Here is an 18,141-nt window from a genome sequence, read left to right on the forward strand (position 1 = left end):
GGGTTTAGCAAGGGAGGTCTGGAGGTACTATTTTTAAGTACCTGGAAAAAGAACATAAGGGAGTTTAGAAACAGTGCTGACACTTTAATTTTTAGATTCTAGATTATCTAGAAGCTGCTCAGTGTTAGTTGAAAGAAAGGACATTGTAGCAACTGGATTAAATAACTATTTTGATTGAGAACATACAAATAAAGCATAGCATATAAACATGTTAAAAGTTCTTGCTAGTTTAGGCTTATAACCTTCAATATTCAATAGTGTAACATTTTCTTTCATGCTTATATTTTCATGATTAATCATGCTTAGGATTTTTCATTATTATAAAGTTCCTTATTAACACTCAATGCTTGCTTTTATTTTTTTAAAAGCCATTTTATTGATATAAATTCAAATTCAAATAAACTCCAAACAAATTTCCATCTCCTTGGTCTGGCATTTAAAGTGTTATCTGAAGTGTTCAGTGTCTTCCTATAAATTCACTGAGTTGTGCATTCATCACCACAATCAATTCCAGAACATTTTCACCCTCAGAAGGGTTCACTGTTAATATAGTCCCATGCTTTATCTTCTGGCTTTCCTTCACTTGACATACATATACAAGTGTAAAATTTCCCTTTCAACCACAAATGCACCCACATATCACTATAATGTGTTACCATCACCTCTATCCATTTTACTACATCTTCTGCATAATTTAAGTATTAGCTCCCTCATTCTGTCCTCTGGTGGCCTGTGTTCTAGGTATTAACACCATGAGTTTGCTAGTTATATTAGTAAGGTTTACAATATTTATCCTTTTGTGTCTGACTTATTTCACTCAACGTAATGTCCTCAAGGTTCATCCATGTAGTCACATGATTGATGGCTTCATTTCTTCTTATAGCTGCATAATATTCCATCGTATGTATGTATTATATTTTGTTCATCAGTTGATAGACATCTGGGTTGCTTTCATCTTTTGGTAACTGTGAATAATGCCACTGTGAACATCATGGTGCAAATGTCTGTTGGCATCCCTTCTTTTGAGTTCTTCTGGGTATATACATAATTGTGGGATTGCTAGATCATATGATGGTTCTATACTTCACTTCTAAGGAATCCCCGAACTCTTCCATAGTAGCTATACCATTCTGCATTCCCACCAGCATTGAATAAGGGTTCCTATTTCTCCACATCCTCTCCAGCATTTGGAGTTTTCTCTTTGTTTTTCATAGTGACCATTCTAGTACATGTGAAATGATACCTCATTGTAGTTTTGATGTGCATTTCCCTAATAGCTAGTGACCACCTTTTCATGTGCCTTCTGGCCATATGTATATCCTCTATGGAAAAATGTCTGTTCATGTCTTTTGCCCATTTTTAAATTGGGTTGTTTGTCTTTTTATCATTGCGTTGTAGGAACTCTTTATATATCCTAGATAGTAAACCCTTATTAGATAAGTGGTTTCCAAATATTTTCTCTAATTGAGTAGGCTGCTTTTTTTTATCCTCTTGATAAAGTTCTTTGAAGCACAAAAATATTCTGTTTTTAGGATGTCCTATTTTATCTTTCTTTTTCTGTCATTGCTTGTGCCCTTTTTTTTTTTACTCAGCAATTCCACTTGCACAAATTTTATTTAACAAATCCACGTGTAGAAATTTCATTGTACAAATGCACACACACAATATGATTGAACAAGGCTAACTGTGTGAATATTACAATGAGAAATAGTTCATAATATATCCAAGTAGTTTTTAAATATTGTGGATATACCCACAAAGATTTTTAAGATAGCAAAAACATATTCTATATAGCTATACACAGAATGTCTAATTATTTATGGATACATTTCCTGTACTTGAGCTCTCCTCTAACAGTAATTTCTATGGAACCAACACATGGAGAAAATTTTAATTGACATGGACAGGATTACCTTTTACTAAACCCAGTTCATAAAAAGTAGCAGTAGCAGTCACTTTTTGATAAACCCAAAAATGTTCATTCACATTTTTACTCAAAAAAGCAAGCAGCATTGAGGATGTTTAGGACACAGCACATTAATCATCTGGATGCAAGCCAATTTAGCTACAGGCTCTCAAGTCATTTGTTGTTTACTAAAACATTGCCCTCCCAAAAATAGAGATGGTGGTGTGTTCATAGCAGATCGCTTCTCCTTCCCAATTAAAATCAATCTTTTCATTAACTTCTTGTTCCTCTTCACACATTCTGGGCACAACATATTGTCTTCTACATCCGCTGATGCAAAAGTGCAGGCTGGTAACAGAAAGAGAGAGATCATCCTCTTGGGAGTGTCAGGTACCCAGGCCTGACCTGCATGGAACTGTAGGCGAACCCAACCCTTTGTGTCTGCAGGGAGAACTCTGCCATGGACCACACACCATCTGACACCTGAGGCTTGCAGCAAAAAGGTCTCAACAGAAGTAGGTATGGGACATGAATTCACAGTCTTAGGCTGAACTGCTCTTGCAGCAATTCTTGTCCATGATGCTAACATTGCCTCCTGAGCAGAAGTTATTACTTCAATTTTTTTTTTTTTTTTTTTTTTAAAGGAAAGACAGAGAGAAGGAAGGAAGGATAGAAGGAAGGAAGAGAGGAAGAAAGGGAAACATCTTTTTTAAACATTTTCTTGTTTTATTGTATTTTGTTTCTCCGTTTTCGTTACATGGGCTGGGGCCGGGAATCGAACCGAGGTCCTCCGGCATAGCAGGCAAGCACTTTGCCCGCTGAGCCACCGCGGCCCGCCCACTTCAATTTTTTAAGTCATTTCTTCTTTCTCCTTTTTCTGACCCTTTCCTGTCTTGGTCATTGTCTTGCAATTCTTCGAACGTGACTCCAACTTGGCCTTCCGCGGTGTGTCAGGAATATCCTGTTTTTGCTCAGGGTAAGCATGTTGCTGGAGTCTCAGATAAACCTCTATTTTCGGGCCATCGGTACTCAAATTAAAATGCTGGCACCACTTCCGCAAAGTGTCCCAGTGTACCTTATTAATTGGAGGCAAAATGGTTGGCAAGGGAAGCGCCGGTACTTTAGGTTTTGAGCAAGCTTTGGATTGAGGAAGAGGAACTTTATCCCTTTTCCTAGACTTCTTTGGTTTAACTTCTGCAGTAGAAGTACTTGGTTCCATTTGATGGTCTTCTTGAAGTTCCTCTTTTATTGGAACTAAAGTGATTATCACATGTTCCTCATCTACTTCCTCCTCAGAGACATTCTTTGCTCTCAAACCCAAGGGTGAAGAAACTCCATCCTGGCCCTATTGTAACCTGTGCCCTCCTTTTTAATACCAAGGCTTTTTAAGAGGAAAAATTACTGGTTTCTTTTCATAATTTTTTTGATACAACTACTACAAAAGGCATAGTACATTTTCCACCATTGACTGCCAGTGTTAAGTCCTTATGATGAGTGTTACGTTTAAAGCACAATTAAAGATGCACTGTATATGCTTTATCTTCTAATGGTATATCAATATCAGTATATATAAAACTTGCATGTTTGTAAGTAAGTATGAGACATGGAGTTTACCTCTGCCCCCTCAACAGTGCTCATTAGACTTTGTTCTTCCCAGTATGGTTACATTTCATTGTACTTTCAATTTGCATTTTAATGGTTACATTGGTCTTTTTTTTTCCATGTTTTTTTTCTCAATATCTTTTGCCCATCTTTTAGTGAGCCATGTGTCTGATTTGTAGAGTTCTAATTTATATTGTAAATCTTTACCCAGCATCTTTTAGTTTTTGGTTTTCATATTTTTATATATAAAAATTCTCTTTACAATGATTTCTAAATGTTAATTTTTTTAATTAATAAAAAAATTCTCTTTACATAATCACATTTATCATTTTTTTCTTATGTGATTTTGTGACATACTTAGAAAGGATGACTCAACACCATTTACTAAATAAGCAAATCTTTTCCCCTGGATTTGAAATGTTACTTTTGGTAGAAATTTAGATTCAAGATTTAGAGTACCTTTCTGGTGATGCATATGTGCTAGGATCAGGGTATGTTTTAGTATTTGGGAGAGTAAGCTGCATATAGTTTTAAGTTTTAATTTAGAATCTGATTTTTTTTTTTTTTTTAATCAGGAGGACTCCCTGTATTACTCTCTAAATTTAACATAAATCAAATACATCCATTTATTCTTTTTGGTAGCATTTTAAAATTGTTTTCATATAGCTCTCATATACTTAAGGTATTTTATCTTTGCTTTTCCCATGTCAGATGATGGTAGACTGCCTTTGATGGATAATTTCTAATAAGATGTATGTGTAATTGTATTGTTTGAGTAGCTATCTTAATTAGGAGTTTTGGGTCATGATCTGATATTCAGAACTACCTTTTTCACATTGAAGTTTTTCTTATTTGTTCTGTATTAATAAGGCCAAAAGGTTAACACATGATCTTTGCATTCCTGATTCTCATTTGTTGTGGGATATTATTGTGGCTTCTTAAAAATTACTTGAAAGCTCTTTTTTTCCTCCATGCTTGGAAGCATTTTGAAGATCTGAGAGTTAACCTGTTCCTTAAAGGTTAAGTTGAAGGAAACCGTCTGGACGATTAGTTTTATTTTGTTTCAGTGCCTTGCTGTTTTCCTTCCTTAAGCCCTATAAGTATTTCTTTGACCTCTGAAGACTTGATATGATTTCATTATTTGATACCTATCTTCTCTCCGATTATAAACTTCTAGGGTTATATTTATTCTGCTAGATGACTTACTCTTTGGAGATAATCCTGCAGTACACCAGGGATGATCTTAATTACTACATAGTCAACAGCTGGGGCTTGAAGGGATCTGGAATATTACCACGAAAGACAACTGAATAATGTATTTAGTGTAGTTTGCGTTTTTCTAAGAATTTTTTTTTAAGAATTCTCTGTAGGGCTAATGCTTTTCTTTTTTTCCTCCCTCAATCAGGGAACTTTCCAGATTTATTGCTGCTGGGAGGCTACACTGCAAAATAGATAAAGTGAATGAAATAGTAGAAACCAACAGGTATTCTAATCTTGTGTATCATTTGTTATACTGCTCAAAATAGGGAGCATCCCTAAGTGCCTTCTTTTAAAAGTAGGGCAGCTTTTATCATGTAGTAGTATGACTGGTAAATAATTCACTTTTTTCTTGAATTTATTTATAGACCTGATAGCAAGAACTGGCAGTACCAAGAAACTATCAAGAAAGGCGATCTGCTACTAAACAGAGTCCAAAAACTTTCCAGAGTAATTAATATGTAAAGCCATGTAAACAAAGGATTTCCTTTAATGCTAATTACTTGGAATTTTTATAGTTTATTTCACTCTGTGCCCAGTTCAGCTGTTTAATATAAAATAAATTCTACATTTGTGGTTTCTTTCACTTTACTCCTTTCTTAAAACCTTTAATACCTTTAAGTTGGGTCCTGTAATGCTAAAATTATGTCACTTGAATTATTCATTAATGAAAAATGTTTCCTGTCATTTCAAACTCTGGTTTATAGTATAATGGTTAAAATCAAAGGCTTTAGTACCTGGGTTCAAATTCTGAATGTGCTACATTTGTAAAATAGGGATGATGATTCAAGCCCAGTGTCTTACCTTTAACAGAGTACCTATACTTAGTAGCCCATATTAAACATGGTCTCTCCTATTAGTACACAAAAGAAAATAAATGAGAGGAAGTTAACCTTTTTAGAAGGCTGGTATCAGTCACTTGGATTCACAGATTCTAGAACATGTATAAATATAATAAACATAAATAAAAATCTATTTATTTTAATATTAGAAGACTGAATCTTTTTCCCCTAACAAAAGGAACCATAGTAATAGAAATAAGAGAATCAAAGTTGTTGCTCTTCCTTATCTTCCAACTATAATATAAACTTAGTGAATCAGATAAGGGGGATAAAGTGCAACAGGGTGTGAAAGTTACTCTAGAGGTGGTTCTGAAGCTAGATATCATGAAAGACCTTTTTGATAAGGTGACATTTAAATAAAAAGGGGGGGGATCCTATGCAAATATCTAGGGAAGATTGTAAAAGCATCACTATCTGCTCTCGGCAGAAGGGGACACCAGATGATAGAATGGATGTAGAGGCAGGTGTTAAATACAGAGTCAAAGATGATCCCAAACTTTTTGGCATTAAATTAACATGAAGAGATTTGGTGGAGGTGAGTTAAAAAGAGGTTGAGAAATGGAATTTTAGCATAAGAGAAAGGGGTAGGGAAATATGAACAGTTTGATTTTTTCTGTTTTATTTTTTTTCAGAGCATGTTTATATGCTGTGAGAATGATCCACTTAACGGAAGAAAACACATGATTTCAAGCCATTGAAAGCAACACTAATGATAGAATAACTTAAAACTTTTGAGTAAACTAGGAATAATAATAGTTTGGGAAATCAAAGCTTTATAGTAAATGAGCTACTTGATGGCATAATATTAGAAGCCTTACCTTTAAAGTTAAGACAGTGGCTATCATCAGGGTTGTTCTCGAAGAGTGGGCTGTTGATTATTTGACAAGAAATACAAAGTGACTAGAACCACCAGGTGCTGGATGGAGTTTCCTGTAAGTACTGTATATGGATTGGAGACTATTAAAATGTTGGCTATGCCTAAAGTATTTGAGAATACCCAGCTATGGATTTCTAAAAATGCTTACCTTAGAATTTTATTACATACTGGTCACATTAATTTCTTGAAGACACTGTATAAGTACAACTAAGACCTGAAAATCAGTTTGTGTAGTCTCTTGTTAAATCTAACAGGTAATCATTAAGAATTTACTGGATTGTATCCATTTAAAAATTGGCAGAATAATATTTTTAGCAAATAGTTCATGTTAAGGGTTAAAATGTAGGATTAAAATGTCGGTTTCTTGAAAGAACCTCTTCTCTCAGTTTCCACCTATGAAACCACTTGGACTGATGTGATCACAGGGAACTATGGCTTTTCAATCAAGGTTTAGACTTACTGCTGGCCTAGAGAAGGGGAAGTATCAATTATTTCCTCCTTGCCCCTTCCTTACTTAACATTTCCTTGGTTTTACTTCTCTTTTACCATTTTAGCCCAACCGCCTGTAAAATTAATAGATGAAAATCAGAGATGCTAAAAGAAACCATGAAGAATTCCCAGAGCATGGTGGGGAAACTGACAGTGAAAGGCTAGTGGTCAAGTTCTGGTGGAGTAACTTTTAGCCTGTGATGAGGTAACCAACAACACAACTTTGAAGTGGTGGGGTCAGTTTTTCTTTTTCTTTTTCTGAACAATATGCTCATTGCAAAAGTAATTTAAGCAGCTAGAAGTGGAATTGTTTTGAAGTTCTAGCCAGCATAGATAACTACTGATAACATGTTGATGAATATTCTTCCATATTTAGTTCTATACATAGATCATTTTTAATACAAATCAGAGCTGTCTTTGTTACATACTGTTCAAGAGTTAATTCTATGTAATTACAAATCTCGGTGGTATACTGTTAAGCCCCAGAGTATCAGTTTGGAGGTGAAAATTAGATTGGAATCCAACAGATTTTGTCCTAAATGAGGTTACTGTATGGAAGAAACAGCATTGGACATTGGAGCTAGAAAAGCTGAATTCTGGTCCTAGCTCTTCCTTACACCAGTGATCTTTCTGTGGAAGAATTACCTCATCTCTCTGTACCTATTTCCTCATCTGGAAAACTGGGTGATCAGGCTTATTATCAGGTTCAGTTATGTTTTGAAAACACTACAGAATGTAAAGCAGTGTACTAAAGCCTGCATTTCTAACTACATTAATAAGAGTATTGGTAGAAAGCTGTTTTACATTAATAAGACAACTGAATTGGATCATGCATGTCAAGTTTTATAGGGTAGTCTGAAAATTGTTTAGCCTTTTTTGCTTTTTGATCTCGTTAAAAATTGATGATTTTAACAAAGTCATGTTTGTTATGAAGGTATGACTGTATAGAACACTGATTTCACACTTGGGTTTTCTGCTTGGGGGCCAGTTAATTTAGAGTGTTTTAAAAGGTCCCTCTAGGAAATTTTAGCTCCATTACCTTACTTTCCAGTTAGGAATACAGAAGGCTCAGAAAATCAAAGCAAGTTAGGAGGACAAGGGGGGATTCCTGAGGGAGCAAAGTTGCAAACTGGCCCTCCAGATAGGTTTTCAGGAAACAAAACTTATGGTCACCATTAAAAATCACATATCTAGCTTTACTGGCATAACTGACAGGTGTCTTCCCGGGGTCATTCCCACCAAGCTGAGTGGCAATCATGTATTTGCGCTGGGTCCCCCCAGCCTGCCTCATTAATTTACACTACCTGACTGGTTCCTGCTGGCATTTGAGTTTTGTACCTGTGGGGTTGATGGTCAACACCTGCATTAATCAGCTTGGAGCATCTATCCAAAGAGAACTGTTAACTTTCATCTTACCTCTGATTGCTCCCATTTATGTAGCCTGTTTTCCAAAAGTGAGTTTCTGGTTTTAATCATTAAGGGTACTTCATAGTTTGAAAATAAAAATTATCATCAAATGAGTAGTTTTATTTGATGAATGACATAGAACTAAAACACTTCAATAGTTCCTTTTTAATTTCGGTGACCGTTTTCTTTCAAAGTTGGAAACTTAATATTGTAACTTTTGTCAATCCTGTTCTCTCTCAGGCATAATATACTATCCGAGGATAAAATGGTATCACCAGGATGAACTACTTTTTGTGGCTTTTTTAAAGCAATAATGCCAGTTTTTTATCTCAAAATTTGATTATATATGTAAATTTTATCCAGTAAAATAACTAAATATTTGACAATTAAGTTATGGTAAGCAGTCAGTTGACTATACTAGAAATAATCGCTTAAGATCAATTTTTAGCTCACTTACCTTGGCTATTATACATAGAAATACAATCTAAACACCATTTTGTTATCAAGCACTCAATTTTTACATTACCCAAACAGCTAAAAGGATGCTAACCTCATTTGGTCACTGAAAACATGCACTGCAGTACACTTAGGATTTCATAACGACACATTTAGTCCTTAGTAACCTAACCAAGCATTAATTGATCAGTAGAAGGTTATCGATGATTAGCAAAACCAGTTGTATAGCTTTATGTTCTCAATTATTTCCTGGTGCTGTTTTTAACTTAGCTCCACAATGGCAATGGAGCAGTAAGCTTAAATTCCTATCTGGAAAACATGAAAAGTTCTAACAATCACTAATTTTGATCTCAAAGCCACAGATTTGCATCAGTCTTGTATTCCTGAAGACCTATAAAGGGTATCACGTTTGTAGCAGTAGGGTCCAGCCCATTGTAATCTTTAAGTACAGGGTCAGTGAGGAGGTCTAAACTTTTTTTTTTTTACCCCTTGTTATATAGAAATCTGTTGTAATGATATCATTTTCCCTTTACAGACTGGTTTAAAAACACAAAGGACAATCTGCCAATGAATGATGACTTCTCAGTCCAGCCTATATGCAATATATATCACCTTTCCATCCTGAAATTCCCTTGGGGAAACGTCCACTTAGGACTGCCAGTACAGGGGTGTGTGTGTGTGTGTGAGGACTGCCAGTACAGGGGTTGGTGTGTGTGTGTGTGTGTGTGTGTGTGTGAGGACTGCCAGTACAGGGGTGTGTGTGTGTGTGTGTGTGTGTGTGTGTGTGAGGACTGCCAGTACAGGGGTGTGTTTGTGTGTGTGTGTGTGTGAGGACTGCCAGTACAGGGGTTGGTGTGTGTGTGTGTCCTGACAACTTTTATCAATCTTCCCTTTCAAAAATGACTAAAGCAGAGACCAGATTTTCCAAAGTATTTCTCAATTAGTGAAATATCAACGCTGATAACTTTACACTTAAGTTTCTGAGGACTCTGCTTTTCTTGAAACTCTTTTGATTAGAGGCTGCTCATTGATATAAACTTCAGGAACTTGGGGTCAAGATGAAGTCCATATTTTCCTAGTCCCTTGCTTTTTCCCAGCCATCCCATTTCCTTCTTCATTTAAAACACCTTCACTTTGAAGCTGATCATCACCCAGCAGTGCCACCCACTCATTTTCCTAACATGGACCTTTAGGTTACTTTCTACTACTTCATCCAGTTCCTTCAGGACCTCAGTAGCTGGCTCATTCATCCTTTCAACCTAACTGCTTTCGAATGGACAACCTATATGGTGATAACCTAGCTTCACAGTTCCTCAGTCTTAACTGCAATGCTCTTTATCTCCACTCTACTTCCACCCACTCCAGTGGTCTCACCTGGACCCAGGAATGGCAAGCATCCCTGAACAGCTGTTCTACTTTTGAAAATGAAGCCAGAATTCTACTCTTATCCTTTTCCTCCTCCATTTCCTGACCTATTCCTTAAAGGTGATGTGCCACTTTGATAACTCTGGGTCCCTGGATCCTGCCTTGTATATTAGTCCTTCTTCATTACTGGCCATGCTAAATTGAACGTAGATTTTGCTCTGTGACCTTGGGAAAAAAAAAAAGATTACTTGTTTAATCATAGATAAGTTCTGTGGAAGGAACATATGACTTAGCCACTGGGTGGTTCCACCCATACAAAACAATGTCTTGAGAGTGCCTACATAGATTCTATATGGTATCTTCCAGTTCTCTTCCTTGACTACTCAGTGTAGAATCACATCAATCACTTAACTACATCCCCACTCTTAATTCTTTGACAACCTCCCTACCCAAGTTGTTCTCTTTCCCCCAACCAATGCCCGATACCCCAATTATCCTGAACAAAGAATTAAGAAAAAAAAAATTACCTAAGTCAGTTAATGGGAATAGTTGCAGTGTAGTCGACTCTATAAATGTCACTATCTCGATATACTTGCCTGCATCCCTTACCTCTTGGATATTGTACTCTTTAGTGGTAGTTCTCTGTTTGGGTCCACCAAAATACTCTTCTGCAGGATTTTGTCTTTGTCTTTCTTCTCTCTCTGGGCCATGGAGGACAGGCTTCAAGTTTGTGAAATCCTGTAACTGGAACATAAAATGTGGTGTGCCTGTGCCTCTGTTTGAGAGAGGATCAATAACTTCCTTCATGTGATTCTTGAAGACATCTGTGACAGAAAAAAAGGTTAAAACCACTGATATGATAGACCTGAGAGACCTGAATTCATAGCCTGGCTCTGCAACATACTAGTTGTGGCTCCTCAGGCAAGAAACTTACCTTAGAAGTTCCTCATCAGTAAAACAGGGATCCAAATACCTACACTTCAGGGGCTTTGAGAATGTATGTAAAAAGGCTTAGCACATGATCTGACATATAGACACTACACCAGGTATTCTTTCTTACTATTAGACATAATCAAAACCTACCAGCTACCTCTTTTTCTCAGGTGAACTCATCAAGCACTTTCATTGTCTCATTTACTATCGTAAAAGTGAAAAGACAGTCCTTTCTCATTTACAGTTCAAACCTCCCTCCTAGGTTCAGTCAAGACAGTACAGCCAAGTGGGTACTAAACTTGAATTTCTCACAAGCACCTCATAACCAACTCGTGTCTAGTCATTCTGTCACCATATCTCATACTTCACTTAAAGTCCATCAGTCAGTTGGCCAAGTGAGTAATCTCTCAGTCTCATTCCTCCTCTTAATATTCCACATAATTAGACCTGAAAGTCTGTTGGTTGTACCTTTAGTAACCTCTGCCATCAGTCCCATCTTTATCTCCATGGTCACTGCTTTAGTTTGGAAACTTAATAGCTCTTACCTGGATTATTACAAAAGCTGGGCAATTTATTTGTGTCCCAAGGTTCTCCCCTGTTCATTCTGTCCTCCATACTTATTGGAGGTGCCTAGGTCACGGGGATTTAAAGATAAGTATTAGATAAGTATTTGATCCTCCTCTTCCCACTGAACTTGTTTTCTTTGGCTGATATTCTGATATTGCCACCTTTGGACCATGGACAATAAGGATAACAGGTGCAAAGAATTATAGCCTTATAAGGTAAAAGATGAATTAATTAACTTCCATTAGCAACAGGAGCACGAGTTCTAGTTTTGAGGAGACTGAAGAGTGAGAAAGACATGAAAACAGGGATGAACTTAGGCTTGATTTAGGGGAGAACTTTTTGATTAGGACTTGAAAGGAGTAAATGCAGATGTCTGAGGCAAAAGAGTGTAGATGCAAGAAACGGGAAACGAGACTCCAGTGCTTCTCTGATGTTTTTCCCAGACTCCAATACAGATTTTAATATGTTCTGACAGCTGTACTATGCTGGGAACACACCATGAACTATCTCTGGGCTCCGATAGTTGTATTTGGGTTAAAATGAGCCTGATCCCATATTTCCCATAAGGCCCCATGACATTTAAAGTCCTTAATAATCAGGCTCCAGCTCTTTCAACATCTCCATTCCACCAAGTTTCATGCAGGACAATTCTCTTCCTCATTCTTTCATACCTGAGTTCTCTGTTTATTCCCTCTGCCTGAAATGACCTTTAATGCCTTTCTGCCTGGTCAATTCTTATAGACCAAGATTCAAAACTGCTAAGCCCCACTCCTTCAACCGGGTTCCTCTTTTCTATCTAGGGCCAGGTTACATACAAGGGAATGGAAATAACTAAGAAATTGAGTGGTAGAACCTTTACCCGGGAGGCTTGAGGAGGACACCCAAACCTTCATGTAAGGTATGATGGGCCTGTCCTCCAAAACACAAAGTAATTGATCGCCTTATTACTTTAAGCAGTGAACATAGTTTGTAATTTACCAGAATGATTTATTTGCAAATGATAAAAGCGGCCAGATTTCTGGAGAGAAAAGATTATGCTGTGTCTCAAATATTATTAAAATGCACTTGTATTTACTAGTAAAGAGAGAGAAAAGCAAGGAAGAGATGATAGACCAGCTCTGGGTAAAAACATTTATCTTTAACCAAAACTAACTACGTGTCATCAACTTTACATATAAGCAAGTACAAATAGAAGATGTTTCTCAATCCAGCAGCACCACGTTGTTTCCTTCACAAACAAAAATGCAGTGGTATTCACTGTTTACACAGTTACTAATTAACCCAAGGCAAAACTCTGTGCCCAAGATTGGCACCATCCTAAGCCCTTAGAAGTATTTAGCCTTCATAGGAGGGAAACTATAGTGAAGGTGCTTCACAAAGATGTCTGATGCCAAAATGAAGAAAGTTGAGACTAGTTTGAAAGGGGTTTAGTATCACAACGAGGCAGAAACATGTAAAACATTTCATGCAGCCAACCTTATTTATTGAGAAGTCCTAATTTTATTGCCTGTTTAGTAACACTTTTGTTCTACAAACTAATTTTTCATAAAGCAAAGCACAACCTTTTCTTATAAATAGTATAAATTATTTTATTTACAGAAACTTGTTACAAAACAAATAGACTATATATTTCTTCTCTTTTAAATATCCAAAGTAATTTTCTATCCCTTGACATTTGTTCATGTTCTACACAGCAGCCAACACAGAGTTCAGCTGAGATGCTCTTGATTACATATACAAATTATCAAACTATTCACACATTTTAACACAGGAGATTGCTTTTATAATCAAGCTCAAAAAACATAGCAAGATGCTTTCAAGGCCCTACATTCACACTGACAGTATGTAGTGCTCAATTAAATGATCTGAAAATGTAAAATGTTTTGCACAAAATGTAAAAATGATTATTGAAACCAAACAATGAAACTTTTAACAATCTTTTTCAAAGCCCGACCTTTACCCCCCCCCCCCAGGACAGAATGAGAGATATTAAGAAATTCCTTGGCAACAGAACTCTTGCAGGAAGACAGCTGCCTATTACATCTTTCAAATTATACATTTTATTTCAGTGTTCTCAGAGGTACTTCTTTGTATTATATTTTTGGAATACAAAATATTTAAATATACTATTTTAAACTCTATTTCATGAGTGAATAACAAAACAGACCCATTGTGTAAGTTGCTGGCTGACAAAAAGATTCATAACCCTTGGTGTCATGGGGCAACCCATCACCACAGAATTACTGTGAACCAAAAGGTCCTAATTTTAAAATACCATATAAAATCACCAGCACTGGTGGTTTTCAACTCCTCTTCTAAAATTTTAGAAACAATATTTAGGTGGAAAACGCAAACTCCAAAAGTTAACTGAACATTCAAGTCTTTTTAAAGAGAATCTGTCTAAGCTTAAAACTAGGTATCAGGCACTTTCAGTTTTTTCCACTAGTTTTAAACCACAATACATACTAACACACATGCACTCAAGGGTATACACGCACCAACACAAACACAGGTGCACACGCTCTCACACATAAAATACGAACAAAAGAAAAGCAGTGTGTCACTTAGTTACATGTAGTCTATCGGGAGATCAGGCAACTAGGGAGAAGCAATGCCCACTTCATCTGGATGAATCCGCTCCCGAGACATTAAAAGGGACAAAGAGACTTTCACAGAACAGAGGCATCCCTTAAATTGTAAAGGAGGCAGGTTCTAGAACTATTGGCTTGGCAGTGAACCACTTCAAATTATAAAAAGGTATTTACTTTTATTAATTAATAAATAAATACTAGATGATCTCAATTGTACCAAAACAGGATATCAGAAAAAAACACCTGTGCAAAAATACATATTTAAATATGTACAATTCGTTTTTAACAAAATATGTCTTCTGAAATAGGGTTACTTCCATATTTATAATAGAACAAGAAATTCCAAAATAAAGATACAAAAGTAGGTTTTGTATAATTCTTTGTTCATCATTGCAGCACTTTTTTTTTAATTTTTTTATTTTTAGGTTAAGAAAACTGCAGGGGTTGTCATGAAATTCTATTGGAAACAATATAAAAATTATCTTGATTTTAAATTGATACCAAAGTCTGTCTTAGAAACAACCCAACCACTGCAAATTTGGTTTTTGCAAGTTAATTTAATTCAAAAAAATACTTGTACTCCTGTGTTTTAAATGGTCTTAATTATTCATCGTAATAAAAAGTTGTAGGAGAAAATAAAATATTTTAACAACAGTCGAAAATTTAATAGCACTGTTTAGAATAGGTCTGTTTGTGGCAGGTGGAATCCAAAATGGCTAATTTCCTAATCCCAATGCTCTGTGTACTACTGGGAGACATAATGAAATTCCATTAAAAGCTCAGTCTAAGAAATCAAATGATCAACACTCACTGATCTCTAAGTATCTACATTATTCTGAATCAACTTGCTATTGTAGATCCTATTCACATCTTTCAGAACAACATGATCAGTCTATGAATTCTATTGCTAAAAGAACTTCATTTATAACCATTAAGTCTCCGTGGCTTGGGAAATAAATTCTACCCATACCTCATTGCACTTGTCACTAAGGAATCACCTAGGTACGTACTGATTCCTCCTTAACTCCTCTCTTTCACTGGGATGGAACAACCAGACTGATTTCTCCTAACTACACCCAACTGGCCCATCCATGCTTTCTCCTTCCTAATCTCTCCTATAGTATCATTTTTAAAACACTTATTGATTGATTGCATAATAAGTGAATAAGAAACTGTTCCCCCTTCTTTTTTAATAAAATCAGTATTTTACATCAATTTATAGCTAAAGTATAATTATCTGCATAAAGTTTTTGTGTATTTTCTTACATAATAACTCTGTAGCAATTCACATTATTAGGCTGTAACTAAGTACTCATTCTATCTGCTATTGACTTGAAATTCCCAGAACTGTAGAGAGAAAAGGATGCACTGACTGACTCTGTCTGGGCCCTGGCTTGGGCAATGATCAGAGCTTTGCAAACTTCACCCTGTGTTCAGCTACTCTATGTTCTTCTAAGCAACAATGCCTGGTTTTTGGTTCAGGGGGAGTGGTGGTGGAATCACCAGTTAAAAAAACTCAGATCATTCCCCAAGTTCAATGTCACCTTCTCATGCAATAATGTTTTAACATATTAAGCTCTTACTTTTGGAGTGAGGTATAGAAAAAATATTCTGCAGGGCTCCAAAACTCTCTCAAGAAGATGGCTAGAGTTAATCCTCAGAAAGGAGGGCATGTCAGGGAAATACTACATATGCATCACACAAGATCTCTGCATGGTTACATGTACACATTCTTTAACTCCCCTCCCTCGGTCCCTGCTCCCGATCCCAGTCATGTCCACATAAACATCTGTAATGGCCTGAAAGGGAGTGCAGACAGACATGCACAAGAGGGGAAGTACTGAAAGCAGAAGTTACACTTAATCCCCAGGGCAGCATCCGAAAAGAAGACTGAGGGTGATGCACAGGGTGCCTTGGAAACATCTAAGAATATTAATGACACTGTGAATGACAGTTTCTGCTGCATCTTAATTTCACTTTAAGAAGGCAATTATTTTGATAATAGAAGACTGGGTAGGACAACCAACCCAATCTGACATACAGTTTCACATGAAAGACTTAAAGGATAAGAAAATTCAATCTCTTTGGAAATCCTGGAAAAAGACGTTTTCCTTTATAGTGATTTCACAAACACCCCCCCCCCCCCCCATTTGGCTTTCCTTTTTAGCAAAACTAGTTTGCATTTGCATCATATTTTTAAAAATTACATTAAAAAGGAATTGCTTTTGTAACATAAAAAGAAAGCCTCTGAATGGATTATACTTGTTCTCTGGGCATCGGTGACTTAACCAGTTTGTAAGTTAGAAACTTCGGACAGCATTTTATACCAAATTACTTACAAAAAGCTGGGCAAAAAAGCAGACTATTTGTCTTAGTAGCTTGTGCTACTGTCCCAACTGTAAATGTCTAAAGCCAAATTCCCTCCTCCAAAAGTGCTGCTCAGGGTGCAGCTCTTTGTCTTGCCCCTGGAAGGGTCTCCATTTAGGGGCCTTAACTGCTGGAGAGTGACCTAGAGAAGACAGTGTGAAAAAAGGGGGGGGGGGGGGAGGGGGAGACAAGTCTACAGTAATGCTCTTGCCAAAACATTCTTTTGCCCAGCCAGTTCACACAGAGTGGCTCCATGATATACTGTAAGTTAAAACAAAAACTTCTCACAGATTGGTAGCAAGCAGTCCAGACCACTTTAACACTGATAAAAGCAATTCGGTGGCTGAACTTGATCCAGTGTCCTTTACCAGTACTTACTGCTACAGACATAGCTTCAGGGAAATCCTCCTAAAACAACAGCCCGGCAGATTTTTATTCTTGAGGCCCACAGGAGGTTGGGAAAACAGACTCAAAGGCATCGTGGAGTCCAGAGTGCTGAGTGGAGGTGTAACTTGACGTCAAAAGTGTCCAGATTATTCCTCCCCGTGCTATTTTCAGCTGTTAGGGACGTGCCTTTGGCTTTCAAAAGAGAGGGAGGGGGGAACAATAGAAAAGGTAAGTAGGCGGATGTACACTGTGCTGCCTTGATTTTAAGAGCCATGCGCCACTAAAGTCATCATAGAGTGGGTGATGCCAGGTGCAGTCAGCTACAGAATTTGGTCTTAGCTTTTGTAAACTCCACTGCCTTTGGGCACCACCATTCTAAAAGGTTTACTTTTAGAAAACTGGCAGGAAAAGATGCAGCCCGAGTTTCTAGCTTAGGGAATATAGGCTCATGTGTTTGCCTTCTGGTTGTATTTACTGATTTGTGTCCCTGAAGGTATTCCAGGTTGTCAAATGAGAAGTGAACAAGGTCACATGGGCTATCACACACAGGTGTGGAAGTTCCCACCTGAGAGACTGCTCATGAAGGGAGAGAGAAATCTGCCTTCACAGCTCCACTGTGGACTACTGAGGTCCTTGGTGGCTGAGGCCATGGAAAGAGCTTTTTGTGGGTGCCTGCTCAGCCCCATCTCCTGGGCTTCCCAGCATGTCCTGCTTCATTCCCTAGTTTGAACGGCTTCACCCAGTTAAGTTCTCTCTGTTTTGAAGTCCCTGTTCCACAGGGGAAAACCAAGTCAAGGTCCCTACTTTTCTATAAGCAGCATTCTTTAAAGCATTTTGGGGCCATGGACCCCTTTGAAATTCTGACGAAAGTTACAGGATCCCTCCCCTACAGATGTGCTAAACTTTTCTGAGGGCACACTGATCTTCTGATTGCTATCCATGATGTTTCTAGGATTTGTGCAGTATTTAGAAAGTATTCTACTGAACAAAATAAATCTTTCTCAAACACAAACTCAAGCTGAAACAGATCTTAAGGAAAAAAACCCCTCAAGTTCAGGTTGTTTGGATCTTCCCCTCACCCCCACCAAAGGTGTA

General features: G+C 37.1%; 2 protein-coding genes across 9 annotated transcripts in view; one reads left to right on the top strand and one right to left on the bottom strand.

Moving 5' to 3' along the window:
• The window catches only part of PSMD6 (proteasome 26S subunit, non-ATPase 6), a 22,598-nt gene extending 17,242 nt beyond the window's left edge, over positions 1 to 5,356 (top strand). For both annotated transcript variants that reach the window (XM_077128792.1, XM_077128793.1), the window contains exons 7-8: positions 4,914 to 4,991; positions 5,134 to 5,356. In XM_077128792.1, coding sequence (XP_076984907.1) covers positions 4,914 to 4,991; positions 5,134 to 5,230 — 175 coding nt within the window. In that variant the 3' untranslated portion in view covers positions 5,231 to 5,356. The remainder of the gene's footprint in view (positions 1 to 4,913; positions 4,992 to 5,133) is intronic.
• Positions 1,563 to 18,141, bottom strand: part of ATXN7 (ataxin 7) — a 150,108-nt gene continuing 133,529 nt past the window's right edge. For 6 of the 7 annotated variants that reach the window (XM_077128786.1, XM_077128788.1, XM_077128787.1 and 3 more), the window contains one exon: positions 1,563 to 17,238. In XM_077128786.1, the coding sequence (XP_076984901.1) occupies positions 17,221 to 17,238 (18 nt within the window). In that variant the 3' untranslated portion in view covers positions 1,563 to 17,220. The remainder of the gene's footprint in view (positions 17,239 to 18,141) is intronic. The other variant, XM_077128785.1, reaches the window with a different exon arrangement.

The sequence above is a fragment of the Tamandua tetradactyla genome, chromosome 15 (assembly GCF_023851605.1).
Source record: "Tamandua tetradactyla isolate mTamTet1 chromosome 15, mTamTet1.pri, whole genome shotgun sequence".
In the NCBI taxonomy this organism is placed as follows: Eukaryota; Metazoa; Chordata; class Mammalia; order Pilosa; family Myrmecophagidae; genus Tamandua; species Tamandua tetradactyla.